Source organism: Arachis duranensis, chromosome 8, assembly GCF_000817695.3.
Source record: "Arachis duranensis cultivar V14167 chromosome 8, aradu.V14167.gnm2.J7QH, whole genome shotgun sequence".
NCBI classification, from domain to species: Eukaryota; Viridiplantae; Streptophyta; class Magnoliopsida; order Fabales; family Fabaceae; genus Arachis; species Arachis duranensis.
Window position 1 is genome coordinate 6,661,502 of NC_029779.3, and position 12,367 is coordinate 6,673,868.

Genomic DNA, 12,367 nt, shown 5'->3' on the forward strand with positions numbered 1-12,367 from the left:
TTTTTTTTTTTTTTTTTTTTTTTGTTACTATGGTTCTAGAATTTGAGTAGGTTGAAATTTTATGAGGATGCTCTGTTTGATTATAGTGGTGTTATTGTCTCTTCTTTGGGCGGACAACATTCATTGTTAACGTAAGTTTAGCAAGTTTACATTTGGATTTAGGATAATAATAAATGTTAATTAGTAGAGGATTTACCTACTGAAAAAAGTTAGAAACCATAGTCTGTTTCATGGTCATGAGTATTTTATTTGACAACATTTTTATTTGTTAATGTCTGTTATATGAGTGAGTACTACAATGACTTGTGATATAAATAATACTATAAATATTTCTGCTGCAGTTATATTGTATAATCTATACTTTTTTTAATTCAATTCTTATATATAATAATGAGAATATTTAGAAGGTGTATTTTATTTAGGCCACTGTAATTTTATTAGAAGAACAGAAATAAACAGCAACATATTATCACAAAAGTTTAGTCTTTATTAATTTCATAGAAGATATTATGTTATAGAACTTGAAACATACATATCATATTGTTCAATTAAAAATTTTCTGTCCAGAGCCAATATTCTTTTGGGGTCAAATTTATTCTGTGTCTTTAAAATTTTTCCAGTTGGAACCAAAATGCTCGATCCATTCTTGATGAGTTTTGTTTCATGGAAGATATTGCTTGATTTCAATGCCTGAATCTTTGTAAAACTCTAATATTTGATTCTATTTGCCTTGTACTAAATAAAGTGGCTATATCTTGCAAATAGTTAATGTAAATAGGGAAGAAAAATCTGTTTGTGTACATATATTACTCTTTTTATTTTTTTATTGAATAGTTAGTATAAATAGGATAGAAAAATCTATTTTGTGTTTATGGTGATTGACAAGTAATGGTTTTTGAATTTTTTTTTCCAAATGGAAGAGATGTTGGATATTATATTTCATCACAGAGGTGATTTCAAAGAAAATCAAGAAAGAATAATGGTATATTACTCGGATAATAAGATCTATTTTAGTGATCTAGATGTGGATATTTTAGATGTCTTCTACTTGAGGAACTACCATAAAAAGCTTAGTTATGATGAGATAAAGTAATGCTAGTGACATGTTCTTGAGAAATACTTGGATAACGGGTTAAGAAGCTTGAATAGTGACAAAGAGATAAGAGAGATGGTGAAGTGTGCTAAGAAAAATAATGGAGTTATTGATGTATATATATTTGGAGCATGGAATGAAAAAGCCTTCAAAATTGTTACCAAGGAGAAGATCCTCTCCATTAGCAACTTCTGGCCTAGTGAATCCCATGCAGGATGCGAGTACAGAAATTACAACAAGACTTGCCAATTACATGAAGTTCGTCCCAACTCTAAGATTTAAGGATCCAAGAAAGAAGAATTGAAGACTTTAACTTAATATGTATAGGATTTTCTATTTTGGGTTTGAAACTTTTTACTAGAAATAGACTACACAAGGATGTGTGATCCTTTATGTTTTGCTGTGAAGCCTGTTGCAAGTGTGAGGTGTATTAATTTAGTCCCACGTTGAAAAAAGTAAGGAAGAGTGAGGAGTTTATAAGATGAGAGACCCATTAACTTACTATCTTAATGTTTTGAGTTGGATGTGGTGTCTTCTCATCTTATGTTATCTCACTTGATTCCTCCCCGAATCTCTCCGGTGGTCGAGAGCTCCCCACGATTAGCCCAACAATTGGTATCAGAGCCAATGGTTAATCGGTCTGATAGTTTTAAGGGGTATTCAAGGCGAAGTATCGAAAGTCTTCCTGGCAAAAGTGGTCCGGGCGGCGTGTCCCGCGGTGTTTTACAGCGGTGTGATGGACAAATACTCATATGTGGTGGAGGAGTTAGAGGGGAGTTGATGCTTGATGTGGAGACTCACACATGAGGGGGAGATTGTTAATATTGCAAGTGTGAGATGTATGAATTTGGTCCCACATTAAAGAAAGTAAGGAAGAGTGAGGAGTTTATAAGATGAGAGACACATTAACTTTCTACCATAAGGTTTTGAGTTGGATGTGGTGTCTTCTCATCTTATGTTATCTCACTTGGGCTACGTTTGTTTACAGAGACAGGATACTGACACAGGGACACTGAGACACAAAATCGTGTTTGACAGAGGAGACATGGACATAGACGTTGTGTTCAGAGACACTGAATTAGTGTATTTTATGTCCATCGTGACAGGAAGGACACTGAGACACTAATAAGAGACACAACTTATTTTTTATTTTTTCTTTTATTATTTTTGTTAATTTTTCATAATTATGTTTTTTATTGTTATATTTTTCATCTCGAATTTTTTGAATGAAAAAAATGAGAATAAATTTAATTTTTAAAATTTGTTCTAGTTTATCACCAAACAGAATATAAGAACATAAAATTTTGTGTCTCTGTCCATTAATGTCTTGTCCTGTCCTGTTCTCAGTGTCTTGTCCTATCCTATTCTTAAAAACAAATGCAGTCTTGATTCCTCCTCGAAATCTCCCCGGTAGTTGAGAGCTCCCCACGGTGGCCCAACAAAATCCTTGTTTTTGAGGCAACTATGTTTAACATGTTTTTGAGGCAACTATGTTTAACATGCTCATGTTAGTTGCTGGTTTTCAATTTCTTATGCTGCCTTCTTTAGTATACTACTGTTTTCATTAATTGAGTTACCCAAGTTTATATTCCATCAACAAATACCATTCATCAATTTTTAATACCATAATTATATTATCATTTTTTCATATATTGTTCATTCAATGAATACAGGGTACACACCATCAACTCTTTTAACTGATGCTTTATAATACAGGATAATCATCAACACTATCAATACAGGCACAATTAATACCAATAACTGGTTAACCATTTTTTGATTTCGTACATCTTTTTCTAACCTCCCAAGCCTTCAATCAAAGTTCATCTTCATTTCATGATTATTTCCATAAGATTCTGGTTTCTCAAGTGGTTCATCCTGTCCAGTATCTGTCCACACAAAAAACGCACACCATCTTTTTCCACTTGTCTGTAATCAAGCAAACATATAATATGCTCAAGCATCAGGGAAGAACAATAAAAGAACAATGAGGTAAGAACAATCATAACAACACAAGTAATACTGATAACTCACATTATAATTGGGACAACAAAAAAATAGTTTGTTTATGTTTAAATCTGTCCCAGACCACTTAAGAACTGGCCGGCAGCCACAATCGCAATTCCGGCACTCCCGATCTTTTGCTCCTGTTTTGCGTTCTCGTTCATTGGCCACTGCTTCCAGCTCCAGTGCTCCCATCACCCATCATGGATATTAGCTTCCAACTCCACGAACAACAACAAGAAGAATGAGAAGAGAATGATGCACAGGAAGAAGAAATTAACTTACTCAAAATTTGGAAATTTAAGGTTAAATATAGAGGGAATGACCACATTGAGTATAAATTGAAATTGTGCCAGCTCAACTAGCCGTTGACACCATCTAGCGTGCCAAAATGAGGCCACATCAGCGTCTCGATGATGATTCATAACCGAAAAGATGTCCAAGGACTACTATGGTGCTCAGAGCCGTATCTAAAGAATTACAATGGTGCGATTGGGATCTCAGAGACCATATTGGGTAACGACCTGAATCTCAGGGACCTTTTATTTTAAAATTATTTTATTTGGTTGATATAGTATTTTCGTGATGATATTATGATATAATAAAGATTTATTTTTTATATTATATGAAATTTTAAAAAATTTTAAAAAATTATTCTTCATTATAGATATATTTATTATAGTCTTTTTTATTTTTAAAAGTTGTTTTATCAAACATAATTGTGATGTTTGTGTTTATTAAAAGCTATTTTTAATTTAATTTTACCAAATATAAGTATTGCAGCTTTCAAAAAATTATTTTTTAAAATTAATTTTTATAAATTATTTTTAAAAAATAAAAATTTTACTAAATCAAATCTTAAAAGTGATCCTTTTGTCCATAGAAACTCCTATTATACTCGTAGTTTTTGAAAAATAAAAACCAATTATGTATGTAGGTTTTGAATTCAAATCTTACTTTTAACTAAAAAAAATCATTATAGAGGAAAATTTCTTTTACAGCGGAACAGATAATAGTAAAAGAAAATGAAATGTATTAAGAAAACAATAATGGATACTTTCAATTTTCAAATGCGTTTTTATCAAGTTCCTTCGATTTACGTAACCAATGAAAATATCAAAGCATCTGTCAATGGTTTCGTAATTTCATCTGTCAAAACGAGGGCTCAATGATGGTGAGTCTAATTAATTTTTCTGTTAGACAGTGAGTCTAATTAATCTATTTTTATATTCTATTATATAAAAATTAAATTTTTATACTTAATAATAGAATTAACATGGCATATTTTTTAGAGTATTTTTTTATTTATTTTTTAATTCATTAAACACAAATTATTATAATAAACTAACTATATCAACAAATTAATTTGATTAAAAATTTAGACTAAATTCTTATTTTAGTCCTTGAAATTCACGTAATTACTCAATTTGGTTCTCAAAATTTAAAATTACTTATATTAGTTCTCCAAATTTAAGTTCGAGCATCAATATGGTTCCTTGACTCTTTTCGGTGATGATTAGACAAACGGAGTGCTGAGATGACACCTTTCCTACCACGCTAAATGATGAGTAAATGACGTTGTTTAACCTTAGCGCCCAAACAAGTCAGAAATAAAGAACAGTTGAGGTAGAGAAAAAGAAGAATACTTTATTTTGGGTCTCCATCATTTTTTCTCCCTTCATATATAAAGTGACGACATTTCTGACTTGTTTGGGTGCCAAGGATAAACGACGTCGTTTTCTCATGGTTGGGAGGGTGCCATCTCAGCATTCCATTTGTCTAGTCATTGCCGAAAAGAGTCGAGGGACCACATTGGTGTCTGGACTTGAATCTGGGGGACCAACATAGGTAATTTTGAATTTTGGAGACCAAAATGGGTAATTACGTGAATCTCAGGGTCCAAAATGAGGATTTAGTCTAGAAATTTAAATATCACATAATTTATTATAATTTATATCAATTTGATTTGGTAGTATTTCCTAATTTATTTCTTTTAGTTTATTAAACCAAATTTATTGTGTGTACTAGTTAATTAATTTATTAGTCATTAAAATAATAAATCTATGAATAAAATAGATAATTGAGATATTTTTAACTAATAATCAAATCAAATCAAATCATATATATTGAGCCAAATTCAAATCATATGAATTAAGGACTAAATTAAAATAAGATGATTTCTTACTTATTTAAATTGAATGCAATAAATACAAATTAATTTTATTAAATAATCATAATCATCTGGTCTACTGTATATAGTGAACGAATGTCATTTTGCAGCGGTTGACAACCGCTGCAATCTCCCTTAAATCATATTTTCACGATTTAGTAGCGGATGAAACTGTTGCAAAATAATGCTGCTAAAAAATACCATTTAGCAGCGGTTGTACTAGCGGTTACTAATAACTGCTGCTAAGGGTTTAGCTGCACACTATCTTTCAGTGGATTTATCAACCGCTGCTATCCGTTTGGCAGCGGTTAGAAACCGCTACTAATCTTGTACATAACCGCTGCTATCTGCCGGATGTGATGTAGTGTTCTACCACTGTGAATGGAAGTTGACCTGTAATAATTCAAGGTGACCAGTGTATTTTTTATAGTATATAAATGGAAGAATATTTGTTAAAATGAATATACCGAATGTAATGAATTTTTTTCACTTTGTTAGATTTTTATATCAGTGGTGTAAATTCTTTGAAGGCACAAGATAATAAAATAGATTGGCTTTAATATTATTAGAAGCTAAATTTAATGGTTCAAGTAAGCACCACTAATTATGTTAATAAAGTAATTTTGTAATAATAATGTGATTTACATATTAATTTTTTCGAGTAAATTTATTTCAAAATATAAAAATTAGACTCAATTACGCTAAATTTTAAAGGTAATATAGAATTTCACAACAAAATTAACATTCATTAAGGAAATAAATTTATATACGGCTCTTTCCTAATCTATTTTATTATATAAAAATTGAGTTTTTGGACTTAATAATAAAGCTGACATGGCATACTTTTAAAAGTGTTTCTTGATTTATTTCTTTTGACTCATTAAATACAATTCATTACGATGGATTAATTATATCAATTAATTGATTTAATTAGATATTTAAGTATCACACGATTTAATATTATGTATATCAATTAATTGATTATAATTGTTAGAATATAATTGGAATCAATTAAATCAATTAGCATTATTCAATATATCTGAATATTTATTATAGGATATTACGTTTTTATTATTTCGATTCTCTCATCATCTATAAATATCCTTCTATATTGTATCATTCTACACAACTTGAGCACTCACAAACCTTTTTCCTATTGCTCCTTCTCCCCGTTCTAACATAGTATTAGAGTCATGGTATCCTCCTTGAGGACAATAAGTTGATTTTCTTCTGGTGAAATCACCGTACTTTCATACTTTTTTTCTATGCCATTTTTTTCTTTTTTTGTCAATGATTTGATGCTTTTCTTAACTCACTGATTAGCTCATCAACTACTTACTTACTCTCATGGAGAAACGATATATTTTTTATCACCTTTCGATAGTTTGTCATCTCTTCGCACTGTGTCACTTTTTAATAGTTTTTCAGCAGTTCGTCATCTTTTCAGCAGTTTTTCGGCAATTGCCACTCTTGCGACAGTTCTGTCTACGTTCTCTTTTGACAGTTCCGTCTGCGTTCCCTTCCAACAGTATTGTATGCGCTTCTTTTCGGCAGTTCTATCTGCGTTTCTTTGTGGCAGTTTCGTCTGTGTTTTCTTGTGGCAGTTTCATCTGCACTTCCTTCCGATAATTTCATCTGTGCTTCCTTTTGATAGTTTTGTCTGCGCTTTCTTTAGGCAATTTCGTTTGCACCCGTTCTATCAGTTTATGCATGTTTTTTATTTAGTTGTTTCAAATAAGTTTCAAACTCAAGTTGTCACTTAAGTTTGAGGGGGGATGTTAGAGTATAAATAGGATCAATTAGCATCATTTAACATATCTGAATATTTATTATAGGACATTACGTCTTTATTATTTCAATTCTCTTAGCACTTATAAATAGCCTTCTATATTGAATCATTTTACACAACTTGAATACACACAAATATTTTCTCTACTGCTCTCTCTTACCATTTCTAATAATAATAAGAGTAAAAGACAAATAAGTCCCTGACCTTTTTAAACACATATATTTTTGTCCCTTAAGATTGAAAAATATATTTCGATCCCTCACCATGTAAAATCTGTGACAATTATGTCCTTCTGTCGAATTGGGGCTAGAAACGGTAATGGAGATTGCTGACCTGGAGGGGTGGTGAGTGATGTGTCTGTTACGGTTGCTGAGGTGGATAGAGAACAAATTGTTGGAGGACAATTTGGTCCTTAATGGCCAAAATGATGCCATATGCTAGAATGAGCCCTATTTCATCGGATCGACGAAGCAATGGCCATTGATGGAGTGATCGTCGATAATGAGTGAATGACCCCCTAGAATACAATAAATAGAAAAAATAATTATCCTTCACTTGATGGTTGGAAGAAGCATATTGATTCTAGGAACCCTAGAATTGAAAAATGTGATGGAATCTTGGATAATCTTGTTGGGTCACTTGATCTGCCAAAGGTCGAAAAGTCTCCCAAGGGGAAGGTTATGATGCAAGCTATGTATGGAGTAAAGGTTCAGATAGTATTTGTATATAGTGTGTTTGCAGCGGCTTTTTTAGGCTCGACTAAGAAGTTGATAGATTTGGATGTGGCTGAAATATATACATGGGTTCCAGAATTTAAAAGTTTGCAAAATCTTGTAAATGAGGAAGTTAGAGTTAGATTTTCTAGTGGGCGATTTCCTGTGTTGAAGGAGTTGGAAGCAGTTGATTCTGCTATTAAGGAATTATACCCTATTATCCTTAATGTGGTGGAACCCATTGAGACAGAATTAGATCTAAAGACTGTTGAGCAATTAGGCAGAGCGACAGAGAAGCTTTCAAAAGGATTAGATCTTCTTGCAAAAGGAGTGAATGGATTTTTTCAAGTGGTCTTGAGTGGTCGTGATGCCTTACTATCTAATCTTAGATCAGGTGGAATTGTCTATGGCCGTGGCTCCGGGGGTAATATAGGTGTGCAAGCAATCAATTGAATGTCTTGCAGCCTGACCTGGTACATACTAAAGCATATAGGTACTTGTTTTTCCATTTTATAATTGATGTTTTTCAATCTTGTTTGACTTCTTGTGTGTGTGTGTGCGTGCTATCCATTTCCCTTATGGTAGCAAGTATCCTCTTGTGAGTTGAGACGTGTTTTGTGGCTATCCATTTCCCTTATGGTATTAAGTATCCTCTTGTGAGTTGAGACGTGTTTTGTGCTTATGTTACTCATATAGCATGCTATTATACATTTATGTTATTTTTGTTGGTGAGCTTGCATTTACATCTGGAATTTTTTGCCTGAAGGTTGATTAACATTTTTATTAGGGCATTGTAGTTCTTTTGTTGTTTCATAGACTGTGGACTTTTGGTATGTGTGTGTATATCACCCTGAAGCAGTTTTGATTGAATATCATAGAATGGAGCACGTGTAAATGACTTACCTTTTCATATGATATGTGATCTGACACTTAATCTTAATTAACAGTTGCATCTTGGCTGTATCCAAGTGCCACAACTTTTTATCTCCTCACATCTCAGCTCATAGAATTACTCAACGGTATGTTTAATGGGAGATTAGAAGAAGCACTTGCAGCATGGCTGCTCTTATTGAGATCTGTGAAAACTGAGTTACTATTGAGATATGAAAGCTGAGAAATGAGTTTTTGGTAGGAGAGCATCTATAGTCGTTTTGGCTATTATGGACCAAATTGTCCTCCAACAATTTGTTTCTCATCCATCTCAGCAACCGTAACAGACACATTACTCACCACCCCTCCAGGTCAGCAATCTCTGTTACCGTTTCCAGCCCCAATTCGACGGAAGGACATAATTGTCACGGATTTTACATGGTGAGGGATTGAAATGTATTTTCTAATCTTAAGGGACGAAAATGTCCGCGTTTAAAAAGGTCAGGGACCTATTTGTCTTTTAATCTAATAATAAATATAATTTAATTTAGTTAGAAGTTCATTGTTTTATAGTCTTATATATATATATATGATAGAATAAAATTGTAAAAATAATCTTTTTATCACTTTAGATATTTTAACTCTTTTTTCTTTTTTTTTCTCTTTAAATGTAATTTTGTTTTGCGTTAACTTTGTTTATTTAATGATGAAATATACTCATGTTAATTCTATCATAATATTTTATTTATCTCCTATGTATTTTGATTTATATAGTTACTATTGATCTTGCTTTTTTTTAATTATTCTTTATTTTTTTATGACTTGGTAATTTAAATAAAAAAGAAAAGAAAGAAAAAAAATGATGGCCAAAAGCGGAGGCTAAAAGCCTAAAACAGTAACATCATTTCTTAGCATTATTATTAATATAAATTTTATTATTTCTTTTCTAACCTTCTTTAATATGAGTTTCATTTCTTTTTCTTTATTATTATTAGTGCTTTTATTATTCTCTAATTATAAATCTTCTTATAATAATTCTTTGATAAAATATTTTTTTGATCTAATAGATACAAATTAAATTTTAAAATTTAAATTTAAATAAGATGTACAAAGGGTAACTGTTAAATTGAGATCTAGAATTCATTTGGTAAATTTAAACTCTTTGAATCATTGTCATTGAAAATTTTAAATATTATTATAAAATTTTAGATATTGTTTTATCTTATTATTCTTAAACTATACATTATACCGTGTATTTGAAGAGTTTTATCTTTTTTTAAAATAAGTGTGATATTATATAATTTGTTGGATACAAATGGATAATGAATTTGAAGTGAGTAACAAAATTGATTATATAATAAGATACAAATTTTTAGAATTTCTAGCACAATTGATAAATTTTTAGTTTTAAAATAAATTTTTACTCTATTTTTTATCTTTTATTTGATTTTTTTATAATTTTTCTTGTTTTTCTTACTAATTAGGATTGTAATAATTCATCACAAATTTGTGTTTTGTAAAAAAAATTTATCAATCATAAAATACAGAAGACTTAACAAAAAAATTCAAAAAATATTGAATAATCACAAAATAAAAAATTATGAATTATGCTTTAATTATGTTATAAAATACAAATAAGGGCTATTTAAAATTAGTTTTTCACCATTAATGTTAACTTAAACTATAATAAGATAAAAAAAATAAAAATTGTATATAATAATTTAATTTAATTTAAATATTTATACTACCAAAATTATTCTTTATTGTATCTCATTTATTTTTATTTATTGGTGATCTTTAATTATCTATTTTAAATAAAAATTTAAATTGATTGAATTAATTTTTTTTAATTAGTAATATAATTATTGTGATATTTGTTTTGCTCAGTAATATTTTTTTAATTCATTTAATTTGATTAATCATCTCTTTCTTATTTTATGTTAATTTAACTAATTAAAGTTAATAAATTTAAATTATTTTAATTCTTGTAAATACTTGTTTAGATATAAATAAATGAAGAATAAGGTTAAAGTGAGTAACAAAATTGATTATGATAGACTAATTATATTATTATTAATTAATTATATTAAAAGATTAAGATTATAATAAATTATTATTATTTTATTATTTTTTATTTTTGATATTAGTTCAGATATTTAGTTTCTTTTTATTATTATTTTTATTCTTTTATTTTATGTGTTTATTTCTGTAAATCTTGCTAAATTAAATAAGATACTATATATCTTCTTTTTATTCCTCTTTTATATACACATAAAATTTATTAAATTATTTCTCTTCCATCTAATATAATAATTTTAGTCCTCTTCTATTTATATTTCTTTTCTTCAATATTTTATTAGTTTTTATTTTTCAAAATTTAACTTTAATTTATGTATTTATTCTTATTACACCTAATATTTTTTATTTATGTGTAATATATATTCTTATATATGTTATAGAAATATGATTTGATTTCATTAATTTACCAAAATTTTTAAAAAAATCTAAAATTAAAGCACAAAAATATATTTATAGGTATTTTACTTTTTTAACTAAAAAATATAATTTTTTTGCCATATTTTTTAAAATCCTAAGTTACATATGAATATTGATTTTTGAAATAGAATAAATATATTTTAATTTTTTTGCATCTAAAAATAATATTCTATCAATGTTAGAATTATTTAGATGGATAAGTAATAGTGAATATAAAATTATTTAGGATGGATAAAATTAAATACATCTTTTTATTGAAAATAAGAATTTAAAAATATTATATTCAATTCTCAATAGTCAATCTCTCATTGAACCATTGTATGTTCAATTTTTTTTTTGAAAAAATGAAATAATTTTAGGTATATAATTTTTTGTAAAAAATTTAATTAATTCAATATATTTATTGTCGTTGATTAAGAAAGTAAATTGAAATGACAATTTAATATTTCTATACTCGTAAAATATTATTTATTTATTTTTCTAGCATTCTTTATTATTCAATGATCATATTAATATAATTTAATTCAATAAAATTATTTATCATCATTTGATTGAATAAAAATTCTATTTTATCTGAAAATTTTAGAATTTTTCAACCCCAAAATCATCCATGTTAAATCATTAAGAAATATAACTAAGAGCGCGAAAGTGTCTCTTTATTCGAGAGCATGATTGAGATTAGAGAGCTTGATTTTTGTGGTTCTTTGATCTTCGTCAACCAAAATCTTCTGTATCCCTGATAGGGATGAATCACAGCTCCACTGTGGGAAAAGAGCTACGGAGACGAGTTTGATGTGTTGGAGACCAAAATTCTGAAGTCATTATTTATATTTGAGTGTGACACTCATTAAATCCTAAAACTCATAAAATAGTATCTATGGTTTTAATTTCATTTATCCAAATCAAAAGTAATAATGACTTATTTAATTCAACATTTATGACAATAAATGAGATCATCGTTATATAAATCATTTAATATGAAATTACTTAATTTGTGATTATAATTAATATATGTATTGTCCATAATATATTAAGAAATAATAATTTTCTAACAATCTTTCACTTGAGCTATACATATATATTTTCCTGAGATAATCACATCTTATAAATTTTATGCACATATTTGAATGTTATTTCCTTGATTACTTTAATAATCTGATCTGTCTCATATATTAGTTATAAAATCACTACAACTTTACTGAGAGAGAGAGAGAGAAAAGAATTTACTGAGA

At 28.7% G+C, this 12,367-nt stretch overlaps 1 protein-coding gene across 1 annotated transcript; it reads left to right on the top strand.

The window, feature by feature from the left end:
* The first annotated feature begins 1,720 nt into the window (after positions 1 to 1,720).
* LOC107460333 (protein BPS1, chloroplastic-like) lies at positions 1,721 to 8,222 on the top strand. The gene is made up of 3 exons (XM_052253215.1): positions 1,721 to 1,882; positions 2,082 to 2,176; positions 7,592 to 8,222. Exons 1-3 carry the CDS (start codon positions 1,721 to 1,723, stop codon positions 8,220 to 8,222), a joined length of 888 nt encoding a protein of 295 aa, XP_052109175.1.
* Positions 8,223 to 12,367: the final 4,145 nt, after the last annotated feature.